Here is a 20,288-nt window from a genome sequence, read left to right as displayed (position 1 = left end):
AGAAAAATATATATCTCTCTTGGATAGATTCCACATTTCTTTTCTGATATTACCATTGCCTTTCGTCTCATTCTTATTCTACAATTCGCCTTCAGAGCACCCCCCCTCCCCAAGCTTTAAGCATGCCCAACCCTCAACCCCCCCAACCCCTCCTCAAGCAATTTACGAATTACACAAACTCCGGCGTAGGCCTGGAGAACTTCCTGCGTCTGATCCAGTCGATATGCCAGGTCATCTCAGCGTCGGCGGTGTCGGCGGCTGAGGCAGAGCCATGGACGAAGGCTTTCACGAATTTGGCGCTGAGTATGTCATATCTGATATCCCCTCTTACTCTATAACTATCTACTTGTTCTTCACAAAAAAAGAAAAAGAAGGTGATTCTTCTGGAGTATCTCTCGTCCAGAAATACCAATGTCTATCTCTACTTGATGCGGACATATATCCATACATGCCAGTGCTTATGTAGGGAGACCCCTAGCAATGGCAGGGATTCATACCCCATTTCCATTCGTTCTACCAAATGTGTAAATTGATATATGCATTTTCTTCTTCACACTAAATGCTCCTAGCCGTGGGAACTGTGCTTTCTTTTGGTCGCTGTATATCCGGGATTATGTCCTCCAGAAGAAATATAAGAGCAAATGCAAAAACGAAACTTGCCGAATATCTCATTAAGAATTCTTCTTCTGTCTCAGGTCGCCGATACTTCCGCTACTTCCAATTCATCGACTGCTTTGACCGGGCCTGGGGGATTTTCTCGGGGCAAGATGCGGTAGCTGCTAGCGGATATGTGCTGCAGACCATGGCGGTGGGAGAATGGAGTTGTTTGGGCGGCTACATACTCCTGGAAGCTTCCACGATTGTGAGTTGACCTCCTCCAATTTTCTCATTTCTTTTCATGGTGGAATCTTGTGTACGCTTTTTCCTGTAAAGGGATCTTGCCTCTATCTCTCTGTATGCCAGTGAGATATTAGAATGATTAAAGTTGTAATCACCTACTAACGGATCTGAGCCCCCAGCTCGACGCTCTAAACATTTATCCAACCCCCTGGGCTGAACAGGTCCTTCTCGAAAGTTACAAGTTCTGGTTCTACTCCATGGTCTTCGCTAGCGTGGGGATTATATGGCAATTATTCGTGCCGGTCTCCTCGCCCAAAACCGAATACACTAAGTCCAGCAATGTCAAACAGGAAAATAAAAAGAAGGGCTCCGAATGGGAAACAGAGAAAACAAGTGAAAAGGCCAATGCTGCTCCTGCTGGTAATACGAATACCAATACCGCCCGCCTGTTGTCGGAACTTGTTGCCCTTGGATGTGACATTTTGATCCCTGCGCAGTCACTCGGGTGGCTGGATGTTGATGACTTGACCGTTGGCAGTGCGGCGGTCGTTAGTACGCTATTGATAGGGAAGTATAAGTGGGCCAAAGTGCAGGCGCAAGGAGGGGCTTTGTGAGAGGACCATTCTTTGGATGGACTTTTGGGTTTGCTACGGCTTTTTGGATCTAATTGAGTAAGAAGAGCATTTAGAAGGAAATTTGATTGTGGCTATGGAATGAAGGGAATATATTATATATAGTATAGAGAGGTAAATGTTCGCGCGCCGTGAATACAAATATATAGATAGATGAACGTCAGATACCCTCATATCTCCAATAAAAATGACGTCTGTGACTGGGTTAAATTATCTACATTGAATAAGAAGCGAATAAAACAGAAACTTTCCTCCCTATATTTAAACTGCCCTCGCATAACACACCCCACACACACATATATATATATAACTACATGCCGGGGCATTAAGATTCCGTCATGATACTCCTATCCGACCAAAACTCACACTCTTCCTGACTCCAGTCATCGTCCACTACCTGTGCCGGAATCCCAACCCCACCGCCCCCTGCCCGCTCATCATTCCCTTCCCCAAATAGCATAAGCGTCCTATTTTTCCACCACCACCCACTACCAAAAGGCTTCCACTTGGGTCTATCTGGAAATCTACCGGGCACCGCATTAGGGTCACCCGTGGTAAGAAAGGACGTGAAGTATGCATGGAGAATGCCAGCAATTTCGTCCTGGGCGGCGGAAATTTGTCGAACGCCACGGTTATATGTTTCGTACTCACCTTGGTCTCCGTGGTTTGCTCCGCCCTTCACGGTCTTATTCAGAGCCCAGTGGTACAAAAATACTGGTGCTTGCTGTGCTCCCGAGGCAAGGTGGACTGTTTGTCGAACAGGACATATATAGGCGAATTGACCGTAAGCGGCTTCAACACGCTTGAACTGGGCGCCAACTCTTATATTTCGTGTCTCCACGTAGGGAGAAGATGGGTACTTGAGCGGGTCTGGATATAACTGGTCAAGCTTGTTGAGGTCTTTTTCGGGCATAGCGGGAATGAGCAGGCGAAAGAAGTTTATGAATTCTTCTGACTTGGATATCTCTGAGGGAACAAAGGAGGTGCCTTCATTCGTGTTGAAACCGGTGAGGATTGGCACTTTGTTCCAGTTACCGGATTTCCAAGCTTGGACAGGAGCTTGTTTGATGATATCGCCATCGATGACTGGTTGGAATGCCCATCGATCTGAGGGTTCGTATCGGGAGAAGATCTTGGACGAGGCCCAAGCAATGGTTAATGCCGATTTGCTTCGCAGGCATAGCATGACCTCATCCTCTTCCAAACCAGAGCACCCGGCTTCAACGAGGAATTCTTCAAATTGAAGCTCATGGAGACTGTGGGAGTAGGGGTAAACGGCGCGAGAGGTTGCAGCCCCAGATTCCATAATTACTCTGTGAAAAAGGGACGGCACTTCTTCTTTGTAATGCATGACATGATGGCCGATCTGGTGATGTTAGCGGAACGTTTGTATGGAGGTTTTAAGTCTAGCAATGCTTACTGAGTGTGCTCCAGCTGATAGCCCAAATAAGGCGACGTCGTTTGGATCGCCCCCGAAAGCTTCAATATTTTCCTGTACCCATTTCAACAAGAGGATCTGGTCACGTAGCCCTACATTGAGCACGCCATCCTTGGCAGCAACTTTTGATGAGAGGAAGCCAAATGCCCCAAGCCTATGAAGTATATTAGCGCTAGCGCATGGGCAGCCACATAAACGAAGATTATCAAGTCTCACCTATAATTGAAGTTTACGGCAACGTATGGCTTCTCAGACCAGGCCATCATAGAGGCGGAGTTGTGGCCTCCCCCTACTGCGGTATGAGTTCCCACTTCCAGTTAAAGAGCATGCGCTGATGTACGTACCGCTGCCACCGTTAAATGCTCCACCATGGAAATATACTGCTACTGGTAATTTTCTCGTCCTATTTTGCATCTGAGGACGGAATATGTTCACAGTCAAACAATCTTCAGACCATCCGTAGAGTAGCAGTGGAGGTGATGAACATCTATTCTTTCGATTAGGGTTTGGTTCTGTAGATTTCAACCTCCGAGACGATTGATTCAGTTGAGATTTAAGTAATACCTTTTGCCATAACTGGTGGCATCGATAGTGCTATTCGATGCATTGACAGGCACCGGCGGGCTGAACCTCCGTTCGTTCGTTGGTGGCAGCGCATATGGGATTCCAAGAAACGCCTCAACGGGTTTTGGCAGATCACCTCTGAGAACTTTCCCGATTACTATACCTTGGCGAATTCTCACAGCTGGTGCCTCTATGCCTCCCAGTAAAACGGCCACACGCGCCCAGGATGGGAGAATGACTTGCAGTGAAGGAGTTGGGGGCCAATAGTAGCGCCAACCTTCGACATCAAGGTAAGTGTTTACCGCAGATGGTCGTAGGGCAAACAGAGCTAGTAGAAAGATAACAGGCACGGATGCAAGCCGAATGGCGCGCTTGATTAACGACATTGCTGAAGCATGGGTTATCAAGCCCTACTGCTAGCTTATTATATCACCTGTAACGATAGTGCCAATTGTCGTCTAGCAAGTAACTTAGTAGAGGAGGCAGATATTAGATTACTAGTGGCATGCCGTAATAGAAAAATGGCAAACTTTGCAACCATCTGCTACGTGTGATCCTAGAAAGCAAGTTAAACATTGAACGATGGAGGTGTTGATGGCTAAGAGAGCTGAACAATCTTACTGGAGAGGGGTTCTAGTTTATGGGACCACAGCCTCACCGTCGTGTCCGGGTTCTAAGGAATTGGACAGCTATCTGCTGGCTTCGCCAACCCCCTAATTTTAGAGAACAGAGCAAAAGAATAATGTCGTCGTCCCGCCGTCAGTGTTGTGATCGACTGAACTCGGCTTCAGCGTTCCCCAAGAAAAGGAGCTAGTGTCATTACATAAGCTGGACTGAACCTTAATTACAAAATTAAGGTTTGACCGAAAACGAGTTTTTTCCCCATTAGGAAATAGCTTAATTCATCGACACGCTGATGTAATTGCTCAGCCGCATCAGGGTCAGACCGGAGAGAGATGCGAGATACGAACTTTCCCTTCAAGGGCCCTGCGCCTCCAACGAAACAGTGGCGATGGTGAATGATGATGAATTGTTCTCTAGGCTACAGGGTAATGCAGAGTAAGTTTTCAGTTGGCGAGCGGTATGGCTTTTTTTGGGGAGACTTTCTCCGAGTGGTTCACTGCCATTGACGATAAAGAGTGCTCGCTCCCGCCCCTCTAGATGAGGATGATTCTTAAACTTCTTATATTCAAGTTCTCAATAACAATAATACAGATTTCTACATTCATTTTGTCCTCATAAACCTTAGGCTATCTGTTTACCCTTCTACTATTCATCTCACAACGGTGCATATTCCAATATCCAATATATCACCATGATAGCATCAGACAATCCATTCGCAGACAGCGCCTCTCTAGCAAAAGAGAAGGAAACTCTCAAGAGCTCCTCGGTCTCAGTTATCTCAACTGAAACTGCAGAGACGCTTGTGAACATCCCAGCCTCTTTCACGCCCGGTCGCTCTCTATTCATCGACGCTCGTGGAAAGGCGCTTGTGCGCCTACCCACTCCATCCTCACAGCTAGAAATTCACATCCACAACCCGGATACATCACTCGCATACGTATCCACACGCAAGAGCCGCTGCTCAGGTAGCTCCACTCTCTCATCACCCGAGTGTGGCGACCTGCTATTCACCGAATACTTCTTCGGCCCCAATAGGGAGCCCAGAATTCATATTCTAACTGGGTCTGAGAAGGCGTCTCCAGAGGTTAAAATTAAAGGGAAATGGACGTCCCGAGCAACCAACTTTTCATTGCCGGATGGGTCGGTGTTTGAATGGAGGTATGTGAAGGAATGTGGGCCGGATGGGAAGAAGGAAGTGCTTGTTGTCCTAGAGAAATTTGAAGTTTCCGGTCGGAAACGAGTGGCGCACCTGCTGCGGAATAAACGGACGAGGCCACCTAACACGTCTCGGTGCACGGCAGGGAATGGTGGGGAGCTTGTGATTGGTCGAGATACAGCGGAAGTAATAGATGAGCCGTTAATTGTGGCTACTTGCCTGCTGATGCTGAAGAAAGAGATTGATCGGCGGAGAGCTATACAGGCATGCGTGATCTTTGGTGGTGCTGGTAGTGTGTAATATCTACTTTTATCCTCTGAGCTGAGTCTACAAGATGGCGTATCTTTCCTTTCCTTTCCTTCTTTCTTTCTCTCTCTTTTTTACCCCTTCCATTTCCTGCTCTGTCTTTTAAGTACCTTATTTGGCTCTTTAGCTCCTCGTTTCTTGCGTTTACAAACATTTAGTATTGTACATACAATTTGTTAAATTTCTTTGGGTAGATGGACAAATAAAATTGGTAAAATTGAACACCTATATCATACACCGTGCCTTATCATAGGATGGAATCATCCCCTGATTCATGCTACATCCACAACCTCCACTCCATTCAAATAAATGCCCGCTTGCTTAAAAAGAAACGAAGTAAATGGCCGCAAAGTCCATAAAATAACCCACATGACACATGAAAACTCCTAAACATATCAACCCATCCATCCCAACTGGGAGCAGTTTCTTCCTTAGCGAGAAGCGGGGTATATATCTCCACCGCCAAACACCTTTGAAGACTCCCAAACCCAGATAGAGCGAAAATCTTCCGCCAGTTATTGTTCATCGATTGTCGGTATTACCAAGGACGTCCTCACATAACGACGCAGATGAAACAATCACATTCTTCACCACCACAGCCACAGCCAAAGCAGGGCTTGGTTGCTCCCTTGACGGGCTTGCTAACGGTCGATGAAGCTGAGGAGCCCGAAGATGTAGGAAGAGTGTGGTTGACGGGCTGGAAGACGATGGTTGAGGCCATTATTTTCGGGGTTTTGCGAAGGGAAGTATTTGTCTGTTTCGTGGAGGTAGATGATTAGGGACGCCTGTTGGCTGGTAGGTTTTCCTGTCAAGGGACTATTAGCCCGGGGTTCTCGATGTGTAGTCCATATAGCTATTCATGAAGTACGGGTGGTATTTAGAATGGCCAGAAAGTCATGGCCAATGCCTTTGTATCTATATTTGTACCTACTTTTGCTCTGATTCTTGTTTCGATAGCGGTTGATAAAATGTCGATATGCGTGGTTGAGTTGAACTGGACGTTATAGGTTTCGTCATCGGTTTCAGCCCTATAATGTCACTATATTTAGGTCGTACTGGTGGCAGCCTATGATAGTGACAAATAGAGTAATCACAGCATGTGACTTTCAAACTATCTTGCGCTCATTGGAACTCAGTGAACAACATTGACATCCTCTGTATTACTCTTATATTTCTATTTGATATGTATGATCTGGAAGTATGTATATACTAATTACGAGTTCTCCTAATGTGATCGCAATGCTTTGCACTTACATTTTGAAACTTCGTGCACTAGTAATAGATTCAATGCAACTTGAAAAGAGTGACATATGTGGTGGGTGGGTTCAAACATTATTCAAAGTTCCATTTCAAGACTGTTTTGAATCATATCGCCTCATTTCCTGACCAGCGCTACAGAATTCCGTCTTCATAGAACTGGCATTCTGACCATTGGGATGCCCTGTGACACCACTATACGCTCTCCAACCACCTGAGGATCGCTTGAATTATGGGTCCATTATTATACCCGACCGCAATCTAGAGCAGGTTGAACATGGATCTCGCCCTCACACTCCGCATAAACAAAGGTCTTCCTGTCAAAGGCACTCCAATCGGATCCGCGGCCAGCAACAACAGTCTCTGCTTTCACACAATCCCTGGCGAACCTCCGACAACTGTCCAGAAGAACTTCGGCCGTCCCTGCTGTAACCATCGCCTTCTTGACTAGACCCGGCGGGCCCCCTGATGCCGGAAACACTTGACGCCAAACTTCATCAGTGCCTTCCCCTTCGCATAGGTCTGCCCATGCATCTCCCCTAGTGGGATTCCACGCCCCCTTAAACCGGAGGGCTATGGGCCCATCAATGTAATCCTTCCCATCATTCGTCTCATAACTTTCTTGATCAACCGTCATCATTCTGTCAGGGACTTACAAATAGCACGGCTCTAAGCTGCCCACCACCAATATCCAGCGGTGCTGTGTACGGTGAGTGATGCTTTGGCGATATGCACTAGTAGAGACCCTGCCAAATTGTCACCCGCGCTGTCGCCAGCGATTATAATATCATCAACTCTCAATGACAGATCGTTTAGAAGGTAACGAAGGGCAGCCACGGCTTGGATGAGTTGAACTGGGTATTGATATTCCGGCGCTAGAGCGTACTCGAGGAAGACTATTTCTTTGGCCTTGCAGGCTGTACCGCACCGAGGGTATAGGGCATATGACCAGCGGCTCTCAGAGGGTTGACATATCTCCCTCCATGGAAATACAGCAGCGTTGGGCCATCTGCGGTGGCTGATATGGGGGTGACAAAGTGCAAGGTTGGCGGTGGCGTGAGTAGAAATACGGTTCACGATGATTGCTTTATGCGGGATTCCGCGTGTGGTGCAGTAGCCCTCAATTGCCGTCCCGGTTGGGCTCTTTCAAAGGTTACTGAGGAGCTCTTTTGTAGAATATGTAGCCCTTTGCACTTGTAGAGAGGTGAGTGCTAATTTCTGGCGCCAGTGGAGGGATTTGCTTGTTTGGGGTGTGAACGCGATGAGAAGCCGAATTGCTAGAATTTCTAGTTAGCATTGTGTGTATCTACCCATATAGTGATTATAGCGGAACAAATTGTCGCTCGTGTAGACAGAGTAACAATTACTGAAGATCGGAATAAGAGAATAAAAGACTGCCTTCTCACGGATTGTGTGACTGTATGCTTGACTTGTTGAATGTGAAGTAGCCATGTTTTCGTCAGAGGCCCTTGGAATTAATTAAAAGTGGTGGAAGAACTCTAACTATTATTTCTCTAAAGTTGAACTGCACATGCAGCATAGTTGAATGATATAAAAACGTATCTTCACCAGATATCATGAAACATCCCCAGAATGCTCCTCTTCCTAAGGTTAGAATAGAAAGTGTTTCGCGGGCGCGATGTGCCAAGGCTAAGTTAATGCTCGATGAATTGACATATTGCTGCCTCAGTTTGACGCCAATGTGCAATGTGTTCAATGTTCTAGCGCTTCTCGTCTTGCCGTCTGCCTGTGATATTATTAACTATTCCCACGGATTTCAAGCCCAATTGGAGTTAAGTCATCTTCTTTGTCGCATGGTAGCTAAGCAGGTGATTGCACACCTGTAGTTATCAATTGGGTGGAAGCACGCACTCTGGCGTGCTTTTATGACTTCGAAAAGAATATATGTTCCATGCACAGGAAGTAGATTCTGCTGTGAAGACCGACTACCAGGCTAGTTTCCTCGACTAGCAAATACCAAAATCCGCTCCTCGATAGACACAAAGAGCGCTCAAAAGAGGCCATATCACCCGGTTCGGAGGTATTTACGTTCGGGGTTATAAAAAGGCTTGGCTCGCCCCCCTTTTCGGGCACCGAAACCCTAATTCATTATTCTCAATCAAGGCTTTACCGCCAGAGAGCTGAGATGCTGATGATGATGATGATGATGTACTACTTAGCCAGCAGAGCGGGTACTTTGTGATATCTCGAATCTCTTAACTCCGCATGGTTACGGGAGTGTCCGTTTTTTGGAGCTCTTCTCTCCTGTCCTTTCTTCCATTTTCGGGGCGTTACAATGCGTTGAAACGCCACGACGCCGAACATGAATGTGCCCGAACTAATCTATAATGCCGAAGGATAAATATATCCAAGTGTCTTAAATTTCCCAGTTTTAAATATTTCTTCCACGAAGAAATCCTGCCTCATAGGCCCAAATCCATTTGTTGTTATCTAAGAAACTCCAAACAAGATCTCTCAAAGCATAGGCGTGCTAGTCAAAGGGATCCAGATACCCACCATGACCATGTCTCCGGGCGATTCCCCTTCCCTTCCACCAACAATGAAAGCATGGACTTATACGAAAGCGGGCTCCCCCCCGGATATCCTCCAGCTATCCACGTCCTACCCCACCCCTTCGCCTTCAGCCCTTGCCCCAACAGAGCTCCTCATAAAGGTTTCTCATGCCTCCATAAATCCTACCATGCGGCTCATCCTGAACGTCTACCCAACCATCCCGCTTCAGAAGACGACACCACGGGTCGCTGAATTTGAGTTCTCAGGCGTCGTCGTCGCCCTGTCCGCTAATGCGGATGCTGCTCTGCGCGAGGAGTTCCCTCTTGGCTCCCCAGTACTGGGCATGAATGATCCCCTTCATGAAGTGGCCCGTAAGAGCCGCGGCACCCTAGCGGAATATGTCGTTGCGACGGCGGAGAACTTGATTCGGAAGCCGGATAATGTGTCCCTTGAAGAAGCAGCGGGAATAACGGTCACAGGATGTACGGCGATGAACCTTGTTACGAGAGCGGGCGTGAGGAAAGGGGATAAAGTGCTTATTAATGGTGGGAGTTCGGGGACGGGATTGATGACCGTGCAGATTGTGAGAGATATTCTGGGAGAAACGGGGAGGGTTGTAGCGACTTGCTCCGGGCGTAATGAAGAACTGGTTCAGAGCTTAGGGGCTGATGAGGTATGTATGTATGATGGGAAAAGGAAGAAAATTGGGTGCGAATGGAGTTGTATCATTCCCCAAAGTCTGATGAAGCACCACAGCTAACATTCTTGAATAGATCATCGACTACACCAAGCACGACAGCCTACACAAGTACCTCGCAACCCACTACTCCACCTCTCACTTCGACGTCATCCTCGACACCATCGGCATCCAGTCGCTCTACGACCATAGTTCCGCCTACCTTTCCCGTCCCACCCGCGACCGCCCGCAAAGGTACCTCAATATCGGGCTGCTCTACCCACCCACGACCTTCATCAACATCTGCCGCGCCATCCTTTGGTTTCTGAGGATCATGGTTCTTCCAAGCTTCCTAGGTGGAGGTCCCGGTGGCTTTTCTTTTGTGACGACAGGCCCATCCAAGATGAGGATTGAGAAGGTGCGGCGGATGGTGGAGGAGAGGAAGTTGAGGGCTATTGTGGATTCGGTGTGGGAGATGGACGATGTGATGAAGGTATGTTATGCTTCTTTTTATTTTGAATAGGTTTTCCTATTTATTATTTTTCGTTGTAGTAGTCTACGTTAGATTGTAACTCGCACGGAGCCTTGGCTGACATTGTCATCCTTGGATGCAGGCTTATGAGCGCAGTATGTCGAAGCATATGAAGGGAAAAGTCGTTGTGAAGGTTCAGGAGGTATAGCGATGGCAAAGGATTTGCAGGTATTTTTGGACGGCCGCTGTAAAGGGGAGCTTCCAGAAGTTTTCTATTTCCATAAGGTTCTCACCCCGACGTGGGACAGCTGAGGTATGTATATAAACGTAAACTAGTTATACTAAATCGTAATCAATAATGAATTGGGAAAGACGGGATTGCTCATGCTCAGCTGCTGGGACTATTCAAATACACAACCTTACATCCTCTACAGATCCATGTCATCCCAGTTCTTCTCAAGCTCATCTCCACTTGATATGAACGGAAACTCTCTGCCCGAAAGATCCGCTGGTATTTTATGCCAGCTGAATACTAGTGACGCTAAGTATAGCCATCGCAATGAAAGACACGCAGGGCCACTCATTACCAAATGATATCAAAATAGAATCAAAATCCATGTTAAAATTATCATGCATTGCAAAAAAATTCTTTTATTCCCCATGATAAAACTGCTCCCTGGTCTCTTCACACACCTGGCTGCGGGGGTATATTGTTGTATTCCTTCCATTCATTCATTCATCCACTTGCTATGTCGGTATTAGAACTCTTTTTTACCCAATGTTCTCCGGCCCAGTCCCTGCCATTTCCATCCATGCCAGTGCTCACTCTCATTCTCACATATCATCCGCCTAGTGTGCGTGCAGTCAGTGGAGGGGGTATTCTGTTTTCTACATCATAATGCATAGATCCTCGAAACGTAAACAGGGAAAATAAACGAAAGAAAGAAAAAAAAAAATCTATTTTGTGCCATATCATCGTTGGTCCTCGTTTTCAATTCGTTAAAGGAAATGGCTGAGAGGCTGAGAGGGCAAAAAAATTTATTGACCCAGTTGTCCGACCCAGCTCGCCACTCCCGGTTGCATTTTGTTTAACCAGGAGACTAGCTCGATGAGCTCGGCGCGCCGCTCATCGTCGAGCTGGTCCGAGTCGCCAGTAAGAACGGCTTCGAAAATGGGGATTAGACGTGGCGTTAGGCTGCGGACGGTTGGGTCTTCCCATTTGTCTGAAATTTCTGTTAGCGAACATGTGTCATTTTCAAAAGGGGAAGGGAAGATAAACATACACAGTTGGCAAATCATGCGGTAAACAGGATCGTTCTCCTCATAATCATTCTTTAGGGGGAGGAGATCGACTAGAGCGGAAAGGACATCTGCCACGGGGACGTTGTCGCGATGCTTCAAGATCATCCGGCTCAGACAGCCAGAAGCGTTGTCTGGGAGTCTGGCCTCGGGGATATGCAAGCAGGGCTCCAATTTCTCTAGGATGGTAGGATAGGCCTGGATAATTTCCTGGTCAGAGTTGGATCGTTCGACAAGGCGTCCGATGGCGTAGGCAGCATTGCTCTTTGTCTGGGAATCCTCATCACTCAGGCGGCGCAGGAGCAGTTCAAGGAATTTGGTAGTGAGCGGTGTGATAGCGTCGGCCAATCCGAAGATGATTTCAGCCAAAACACCGGTGGCGGTGGATCGTTCGAGAGGTTCGCTGCTGCCAACATACTGGAGGACGGTCTTCTCGAAGTGAGGCCATAGACCAAGAAAATTACCGCCAAGAGCAATTGCAAGGCCGGAAATAACGTCCAAGGCAGTGTCGATGACGACCCAATCGTACTCGGACAGTTCTTCGAGAGCAGCACGGTCTTCTTCATCAGCACCGTAATCCTGTTGAGCGGGGTGTTGCTTGGTGATAATGGTAGTGACCATAGTCACGACGTTGTCAAGAATGGAAGCGTCAGAGACCAAGTATGGTCCGCAGTATTTGAGATTTTCGGCGACATTGCGGTTAATATCGGCGACAGTCTCTCTACAACAGGCAGCCAGTGTTAGAGTGTTAATAACAGAATATGGATCCTGAGACAGATAAAAATGCAACAAATAAAAATCACATATGCTCAGTTAGATATTTCTCAGCTTCACGATGGAAGTTTTCGCGTTAACATCAGTCACACATTTTTGTGTGTATGAGTGAGCTGGGATTACGAAGTGGTGTCATCATAGAAAATATACTGGCAATGAATAATACAATTAAAGTAACATGAAAATAACAGAAGTAAAGGTGAAAAGAAGGATTGCCCTCAACGTACCTGTCTTCTTCATCTGACCACATCTTGATCGTGGCGGTGACCAAAATTTCGGTGAGTTTCTTGAGCTCAGCGGGTGGCTCAATCATATCCATTCCCTTGCCAGGCACCCATTTCTGCATCTGACCAGACTCTTCACAGACCTGCCAGAGGGCAGCGTACGCGCGGTGAAGAGTGCTGATAGTACTCCTTCGGATACCTTCATAGGGATGCTCGCAAAGAGGCAAAATCTGTTCGATGGTCTTTTCGAAATAGGGGAGATATGCTTTCTTGGCATGGGTGATGATATCGCCAATGACCTCAACGGCAATCTCCTTCTCAAGGGCGAGGGGCCCCACCGTGGTTAGGTCTTCCCAGTCGTCCTCACCATCAATATCGACGTCTTCGATGTTAGAGTCATCAAGCGTAGAAACGTCCTGGTCGTCATCATCGCCACCTGCGACACGAACCTTGCGGCCAGCAATGGTAACTTCCTGGCCAATAAGGTCCTTAGCAGCCTCGCCCAGCTCAACCTCAAGGTCAGTTTCCTCCTGGTCAAGGCATGCGAAGAGTCCTTTGACAATTCCATCCAAGAAGGGAGTGAAATCTTCACCGTAAACCCTGGACATAGAGCCCCAGAAAAGGTAAGTACTTTCCTTTAGTCTGGAGTGGCCAAGCTGGAGGGCCTCCTCGCTAGCACGCATCAAGGGTTCGACGTAGTTCTTGAAGTGTTCTGGCCCGGCAGAAGCAGACATTTCTCCCATCGCATCAGTGACACACGCGCGGAGTTCAAGCTCATCCTCGCTATCCTTCATCGTAGCATAGTCCTGCATGAGATGCATTGAGTCATTGAAGAAGGGGAGGAAAGCTTCGCCAGCAGATGAAGCGATGGATCCCAACGCGCTAGCTGTAAGAGCTTTCACCTTGAAGTCAGGATGTTTGATCAACTCGTGGAGAATTGGCACCACCTCTCCTTGGTACAAGATCACATCACTCTCGCCCAACGCGTCAACCACGGCATCCAATGCGCTGATTGCAGCTTTCATATTGTCGATGGCTGGGCCACTCTCTTCGCCCTTCCACTCCTGCATTGTGCTTCGGAGATTCGTGAGGAGGAGAGGCATCATCTGCTGATGATGTTGGCCGATGTCCTCCGCAAGAGATTCGGCAATTCGCGCAACGCCATGCAATGTTGCTTGGCGAACCTTGGATTCGGGGTCGCTAAGTAGTTGGAACACGACAGGGAAAATTTCCTTCATCTGAGTGCTAATGAAATCAGGAGCACCCTCGACACACATACCAAGAGCCATGATACCAGCGCGTCGATAGTCGGGATCCTTATTGTTGAAGTATTGTCCCAAAGCGTTGAGGAGAGGGACGACAATCTGGCTAGGTGGAAGGCTTTGTGCAAGCATGTCCAAGAGACCAAGCGCCGATCTTGCTGGTGTAATATCATCATCGTCAACGGCAGTGTCACCCAGCTCGGTAGCGATTTGAAGGCAGGTAAGGGTAATCTGGCTACCGATCTGCATGCCTTGGATTCGCAGCTTTCTATACCTAGTCGCTTGCATGAGGAAACTAATGGCTTGAGTTCTCGTGTCCTCATCCAGCTCGGTGTTTGCTGCAAGCTGGTTCATGAATAGCACAAGATCCCTGAGGTGGGGGTTCATCAATTGTGGGTCGCAGGCAAGGAGGGTTTGGAAAACCTCAAATGCCTGCAGGATCCGATCCTCGTCGCTCCGGTCAATCGAGTCTTTCAGCACGGCGACCATGGCGGGGAAAATATTCTGGAAAGCCTTAACTGGTGCCTCATCCTCTTCGGAGTCGAGATGTATGGCCAGCTTGCTCAATGCAAGCAGGGTATTGATGCGGACCTCAGCACTCTCAGGATCACGAATAGTCTTCTCAAATAACGCAAAGAGGTCGCTAAACTTCTCCTGGAAACCCTCACCTAGCGTTTCGAGGATGGTAAATAGGATGTAGATACCAGTAGCCCGCTCGTCGGCTTTGGGGCTGGCTGCAGCCTGGAGCAGGAATCCAGGGAGATCTGCCCATTGCCCGTCCTCGATATCAATCTTCGCAATAGCGGAAATGATACGCGCACAAGAATGGCGGACCAAGGAGGTACCTTCTCCTAAGGCAGCACGGAGTAGCTGTTCTCTAACCTGTGGTTTCTGCTCCGCAGCGATTTTGAGCCAATGCTTGTACACGAGCGTTCGAGATTCGACAGCAGCAAGCTGTCTCAAATTCTGGTCATCATGGGAAGTGGCGACCTGAATGAGGAAAAGGAGCGATTCTGGGTGGGTATAGAATTCCTTTTTAAGTGTGCCAGTAGCTTCTTTGACGCTGCCCTTGGTCGCTATACAATATCAATAAGGCCGCAAGTCAGAGAAATTCGTTCGTACTACAACATTCTCCAATAATATGCATATAGCAGGCTCAAGAACTCACGATCAAGGACGATTTGCAGCTGCTGCAAGAACCGCTGCTGGTCCATGATGGGCGACTGTTGTAATGCACGCTTCTCGATCGCAAAGATAGGGTGTAGGTCTATGAAAAAGGCAGGCGGCTGGTATAGGTCCTCTCAACTACTCCTATTGAAAAGGGTTCCCAAGGATTTAAAAAAACTAGGGAAAGAGGAGAAAGGTGATGAAGAGAGAGAATCGTAGAGAACAGAGGGGAGCAGGAGGAAAATTGAGATGTGAAGTGGGATTATTTTTTTTCTATGGCGGCGCTAGTCTGCTTTAGTGGGCTTGGTAGCACCGTTGTTTGCACTGTTTACATCAACATGAGGCAGCAAACAACCATCATTTATTGACCCCGACGGATATTGTTTAATTTGTTAATTCGAGATGGAATATTTCATTATCTGTCATAATCATGGACAGCTATAATCCACCCATAGCTGATGATCTAATTTTTTTTTTTTCTGAAGAAAGAAAAAAAAAAAAAAAAGGGGGGGGGGGGGGGGAAGGAAGGCATAATCCGGCTATGTACGCCAATATCCAAAAATCAAAGGTGACTTGACTGTCGTCGTCCTAGCATGCGGGTGAAAAAATGAGACATTGCCCTGTATACGTATACATAGTACATACACCAGGAAGCAGGCATATGATCGTTGTTCCTCCATTGTTCTTCCATTATCCAGACTCCACCACGCTTGCGATACTCCTTTAGGTCTATAATGTTCGATTTGGGTTACGAATATGTCCTCAAAAGCGATCGAATCAAAGGATTTTGCGAACGGCTAAGCAGGGGAAAAAAAATATTATTGTCATAAAGCGAATTAACATGGCCAAAATAGTTTTCACGGATAGACCGCGGTATTGAATTCAAGAGTCGTCCTCCGAATCATAGTCATCGGGTAGCAGGGAGCGATATCTTCGGGCAGCAAGGTCCCCTTCCAGACCGCCGTCTGTCTGAGGGTCACAATATCCTATGAGTAGAATATAAACTGCATCAGTTCTCCGGGCATTATAAATTACAAAGGGTCTACAGATTAATGGAAGGAGGAAACTCACCGTCACCACCAAAGAAGCTCAAAGCAACTGGCAAGAATATCAGCGCATGAGACGCAGCGAATATTACCAGTGCCAGCCATATCCGGAAATAGTAGATCTCGAATATCTTGCTCCTTGTGAATGCGAGTACACAGACACCTAGAAGTTTGGTAACCGTGATACCGGTGAAGACACTGCTGCCAACATTGACTAATGCCACCCACGCGCGAGCAGTACGATATCGGAATTTATCTCGAGCTTGCTCCAATAGTGGGCTGGAAGGGAACATGAAAGCGCGTGCAACATGTGCACAGAATTCGAACCCGATACCGACGCAGATAATCAAGTTAACTAGCGAGACAGCATTTAACGAGACATTAGCAATAGCCATAGCTCCGATAATATCAACAACAGTCATAATCACTGTGGCAGTAACCACTGCTCCTGTAGCTATAGAGCCTAAGAGGACTGAAGTGACAACAAAGATTATCGCGGTTGCGGATCCAAGCAAGGTTCCAGTGAGGCGGACAATAGAAGCGTACTGGTCGAAAAATATGTAGAATTTGGAGTAAGGGAAGACATCGATATCGTGCTTTTGTGAGATGTCGTCCGCAATACGACGAGCGGATTCATAGGCCTTGATGAAGTCCTTTTGGCTGCGTAGTGGTGTGTGACTCGTGCGGAAATGGCTTGCATTAGTCGTAACATGCTTTGAGTCGAGAACTAAGGCATTGCTATAGGGAGCTAAACCACCTAGAGGGCATGACTCGTCCGTAGGTGACTTTAGCCATTTCTCCGCGTAATGAATGAACTCAGACCCTTCTGGCATGCCATGTAACGAAATATTCCATGGCGGATCTCTACCCTCGAAGCAAATTTTTCCGTCCTCTTTGCAGCAGTCTTGGTGAGGGTTCAGCCAGTAGAAGAAGTCATCGACCCAACTGGCGGCCGATCCAGAGATATAAGAAACATTGGGACGCTTTGATTCCTGTTCAAGAACAAAGCCCAGTGAAAACCCGTCACATGTTGAAAATCTTCCACAAAGTTGTTTCTGATGGTGTCTGGCGGTAACATTCACATCTCGCGTTACGAAGTAAACAGGGGGCCCAGTTCCAAAGTAATCATACAGATCATTAAAGAAATCAATCAGGTATGAATCATTGGGGATGGCGATACGTTGGTCCAGCCCAAGAGCTACAGTTGGTAGGAGCGCAAGGCCGGCTGTGAATATTCCGAGGAAAACAACCATAACTAAAACTTTAGTCTGCTTCTGAAGAAGACGAGTAGCATAAATCTTTCGAATAAATCGTTGCAGAGCTCCTTCCTCCGCGTGGTCATACGGCTGACCGCCAGGGATAGAAGACGAATTTGCTTTTCGGACAGTAAGGCAAGGCAAACAATCTGCACGTAGGCTCTCAACACGTCTCTGGTTCAATGCCAGCACGGATACAAACATCGTTACTTGCAATAGGGCATTGATAAAGACCGCACCGGCAGCATAGGCTGCGAAATTCTTGACAGCAGGCATCCCTACAAACGCACCCATCGCAAAAGCAATGGTTTCTGTGGTTGCAGAGAGGAGAATACTAGGTCCCATTCTTCCCAACGCTCGAGCGATGCGCTCATCGATTTCCTCGTCTGGGTGGCTTCCGTTTACTCGCTCAAATTCGTGAACGATAAGGAAAATGTTATCAACGCCGATTGCTAGAACTAGGAATGGGATCACCTCGGCGATAATTAACGTCACTTTGATCCTGGCTGCTGAGAAGAGCCCGACTGAAGCTGACACAGACATCAGAACGATCAAGATACCGACGATACCGAGAGTAAACTTCGACTGCACGAGACTATTGGCCGGATTTCTGATGATGCTTTTCCACGTCAAAGTTGTAGAGCCAAGGGCTAACGAAGCGTAGATGAACATAATTATGTAGCTAATAACCACGATTTTCGCATCCGTGTTCGTAGACTTATTCAACTCTTGTTCAAGGCTAATTTCGGTGTTAAAAGAAACGCGTAGGCCGTGTTCAGTTGCCTCTTCTTGAACCACTTCGAGCACTCTTTTTAAGCTATCTTCCCAATCAATTGCGCCAGCCTCCGCTTTGGAGCCAGGGGCATGGTTGTTAACCACCCATGTGACGACTAGTGCGGATGCATTCAATACATTTCCAGGCCGCCCGTAACCACCTAGAATCATTTCTGGTTTTAGGGGCTGCTGGAAGTCGGGAAGGCAGTCTACAGCACCGGGGGACTCGGTACAATGCCTCAAGTGATCTTCCCAAGTGTTAGGGTCGACATTGGAGAAAGAACCTCCGAAATATCCTGTTAATGATTGGACAACGCAAGCCTTTCCCGTCGGGTTAAAACAAATATCGTCCAAAGAAAGCCCTTTGTCCAGCGAAATCATGCGACGAACTCGACTCTCCACGTCGAACCACCAACTGAGTGTTTCATAACTTAAAACAGGACCCGGTCCGTTTGGATGGGTGTCGTTGACGAGGAACGCTTGTTCTGCTCTATAGAAAGGCCCGAAGTTCTCGTCGAAAAATGCTTTCTCCTGTGCAGCAGCTGAGCTTGGGCTAACCCAGAGTCTGACAGGGTCTGTTTCGACGGCGAAACGTAGCCAACCCAGGCTTAGCACGCCACAAAATATTATACTTGTCGTTATGGTTAACGCCGGGAAACGAGCACAAGCACCACCGAGACGATTAAATATCGCATCGAACACGGAATTTAACTTGTAGCTTGTTTGGGGACGATCGAGTATACCGGCATCGTCGATAAGATCGCCTTCATCTTCATCGTCGCTTGGGCTTGTATCCTGTAGGAGTCGAGCCCGTTCCAGTTTCCGTTGTTGACGTCTCTGAAAGACAAAGTGGCCAAGAGTACCAGCGACCAAGAGCAACAAAAAGACCGAATATATGATTATGACGGAGAATGATAAACACGGGAGATGCCCAACGTGGCAATAGCTCTCCTCTTCTAACGCTGGTAGTCGGGGACAAACAGCCGGGCAGTCGACACATGAACACCGATACTTCTGGTCTGAATCACTGCAGGATTTTGGAATCTCCGGTAAAGGTCGCATGCCCACATCCCCAGGTCCGTTTGGTTCTGTGACAAAATTGATTTGAAAGGGGCTACCCAACAGCTTCTTGTCGCCCAAAAATTTCAAGAATCGGGAATAATTCTTTGCACCCCCGCCGATGAAGTCCATCGCCTTGCCGCCCGAAGCACCGTTTTTCACATCCTTGCAGCTGCCATAGAATCCAACCTGGTACACCTCCGACCACAAGTTATCCAGCTCAGTCACCACTTTCTTCCCTTTGACCTTGTCGGTTTGTGTAACGTTAATAAACAGAGACTGGTCCGGGGAGCAGGTGAAGGAGCAAAAGAGGTTGAAAAAGTTCTCTTTGCATGCCGGACATGACGCAATTATACCTTCGGCCATCTTCAGATTCGAGGATAAAGCATCAATCTATTGGAATAGCAAAACAAGCAGGTGTAAGCTCAAGTGCCACCAGTTGGTCAGAGTGGATCTTGGATCCGCAACTTCTCCGAAGCGGAGTCTTACCTGAGTGTCCTCGCAACAAACATTTCCAGTTTTCCATTTATCTCCACACAGCGCTACCAGTTTCCTCCGGGTTTCCGCCGCCGGCGCTTTCGCAAGTCCATTATCGGGGCAAGGTAACTCTCCACCGAAGAACGACTTCTTCCCGCAGTGGCCACGAATCGCACAGCGACCCTCCTCATGAATCTTTGTCTCTCCTTGGGCAAAGACGGAGTTGCTCTGAGCAACTACTAGTACCCCCAGGAGCGACAAACATCCGAGGCGCATGGCTGGATGTTATCTTCAGGCAGAAGTCAACGGGGAGCATTCGTAGATTCCAGCACTACCACTATCTTCCCCTTGTAGTCGACTTCCTCTACAAGAGGGTCAAACCATTAAGGGATAACCAATATATTTCAATCGATATTTGAGAAGCTGCAGAAGAGGGTTTTGGAGCGGTGACGACCGAGCGATCAGGATCTC

General features: G+C 47.6%; 7 protein-coding genes across 9 annotated transcripts; 3 read left to right on the top strand and 4 right to left on the bottom strand.

The window, feature by feature from the left end:
* Positions 1–122: 122 nt before the first annotated feature.
* BDBG_02119 (peroxin 11B) lies at positions 123–1,454 on the top strand (the record flags this gene model as incomplete). The annotated part of the gene is made up of 3 exons (XM_002627402.2): positions 123–303; positions 696–862; positions 1,020–1,454. 3 exons carry the CDS (start codon positions 123–125, stop codon positions 1,452–1,454), a joined length of 783 nt encoding a protein of 260 aa, XP_002627448.1.
* Positions 1,455–1,797: 343 nt separating this feature from the next.
* Positions 1,798–3,860, bottom strand: BDBG_02118 (triacylglycerol lipase; the record flags this gene model as incomplete). Its single annotated transcript, XM_031720657.1, has 5 exons — positions 1,798–2,838; positions 2,893–3,064; positions 3,127–3,202; positions 3,255–3,397; positions 3,475–3,860. The coding sequence occupies 5 exons, from the start codon at positions 3,858–3,860 to the stop codon at positions 1,798–1,800; spliced, it is 1,818 nt and encodes a 605-aa protein (XP_031576887.1).
* Positions 3,861–4,395: 535 nt separating this feature from the next.
* Positions 4,396–5,867, top strand: BDBG_02117. 2 transcript variants are annotated; one of them, XM_031720656.1, is made up of 2 exons: positions 4,396–4,533; positions 4,690–5,798. In XM_031720656.1, the coding sequence occupies exon 2, from the start codon at positions 4,790–4,792 to the stop codon at positions 5,552–5,554; it is 765 nt and encodes a 254-aa protein (XP_031576886.1). In that variant the 5' UTR covers positions 4,396–4,533; positions 4,690–4,789; the 3' UTR covers positions 5,555–5,798. The 2 variants fall into 2 exon arrangements, with proteins under 2 accessions (XP_031576886.1, XP_002627446.1); XM_002627400.2 differs by having other exon boundaries at positions 4,396–5,867.
* Positions 5,868–6,720: 853 nt separating this feature from the next.
* On the bottom strand, positions 6,721–9,081 carry BDBG_02115. 2 transcript variants are annotated; one of them, XM_031720655.1, is made up of 2 exons: positions 8,224–8,805; positions 6,721–8,094 (listed from the first exon to the last, which is right to left on the bottom strand). In XM_031720655.1, exon 2 carries the CDS (start codon positions 7,455–7,457, stop codon positions 7,062–7,064), a length of 396 nt encoding a protein of 131 aa, XP_031576885.1. In that variant the 5' UTR covers positions 7,458–8,094; positions 8,224–8,805; the 3' UTR covers positions 6,721–7,061. The 2 variants fall into 2 exon arrangements, with proteins under 2 accessions (XP_031576885.1, XP_031576884.1); XM_031720654.1 differs by having other exon boundaries at positions 6,721–9,081.
* Positions 8,828–11,132, top strand: BDBG_02114 (zinc alcohol dehydrogenase). The gene is made up of 3 exons (XM_002627397.2): positions 8,828–10,004; positions 10,105–10,500; positions 10,622–11,132. The coding sequence occupies exons 1-3, from the start codon at positions 9,336–9,338 to the stop codon at positions 10,685–10,687; spliced, it is 1,131 nt and encodes a 376-aa protein (XP_002627443.2). The 5' UTR covers positions 8,828–9,335; the 3' UTR covers positions 10,688–11,132.
* A 385-nt stretch (positions 11,133–11,517) lies between these two features.
* Positions 11,518–15,252, bottom strand: BDBG_02113 (importin beta-4 subunit; the record flags this gene model as incomplete). The annotated part of the gene is made up of 4 exons (XM_002627396.1): positions 11,518–11,702; positions 11,763–12,499; positions 12,780–15,114; positions 15,207–15,252. 4 exons carry the CDS (start codon positions 15,250–15,252, stop codon positions 11,518–11,520), a joined length of 3,303 nt encoding a protein of 1,100 aa, XP_002627442.1.
* Positions 15,253–16,087: 835 nt separating this feature from the next.
* Positions 16,088–20,093, bottom strand: BDBG_02112 (patched sphingolipid transporter; the record flags this gene model as incomplete). Its single annotated transcript, XM_002627395.2, has 3 exons — positions 16,088–16,191; positions 16,277–19,733; positions 19,830–20,093. 3 exons carry the CDS (start codon positions 20,091–20,093, stop codon positions 16,088–16,090), a joined length of 3,825 nt encoding a protein of 1,274 aa, XP_002627441.1.
* Between the last annotated feature and the right edge of the window lie 195 nt (positions 20,094–20,288).

This window comes from Blastomyces gilchristii, assembly GCF_000003855.2.
Source record: "Blastomyces gilchristii SLH14081 genomic scaffold supercont1.3, whole genome shotgun sequence".
Taxonomy (NCBI): Eukaryota; Fungi; Ascomycota; class Eurotiomycetes; order Onygenales; family Ajellomycetaceae; genus Blastomyces; species Blastomyces gilchristii.
This window is presented reverse-complemented; position numbering and strand designations above follow the sequence as displayed.

Coding starts and splice junctions, on each gene's coding strand:
- BDBG_02114 (XM_002627397.2), top strand. CDS start 9,336: ATGACCATGTCTCCGGGCGATTCCCCTTCCCTTCCACCAACAATGAAA. Junction 10,005..10,104: donor AGAGCTTAGGGGCTGATGAG/GTATGTATGTAT, acceptor ATTCTTGAATAG/ATCATCGACTACACCAAGCA. Junction 10,501..10,621: donor AGATGGACGATGTGATGAAG/GTATGTTATGCT, acceptor CCTTGGATGCAG/GCTTATGAGCGCAGTATGTC.
- BDBG_02117 (XM_002627400.2), top strand. CDS start 4,790: ATGATAGCATCAGACAATCCATTCGCAGACAGCGCCTCTCTAGCAAAA.
- BDBG_02115 (XM_031720654.1), bottom strand. CDS start 7,457: ATGATGACGGTTGATCAAGAAAGTTATGAGACGAATGATGGGAAGGAT.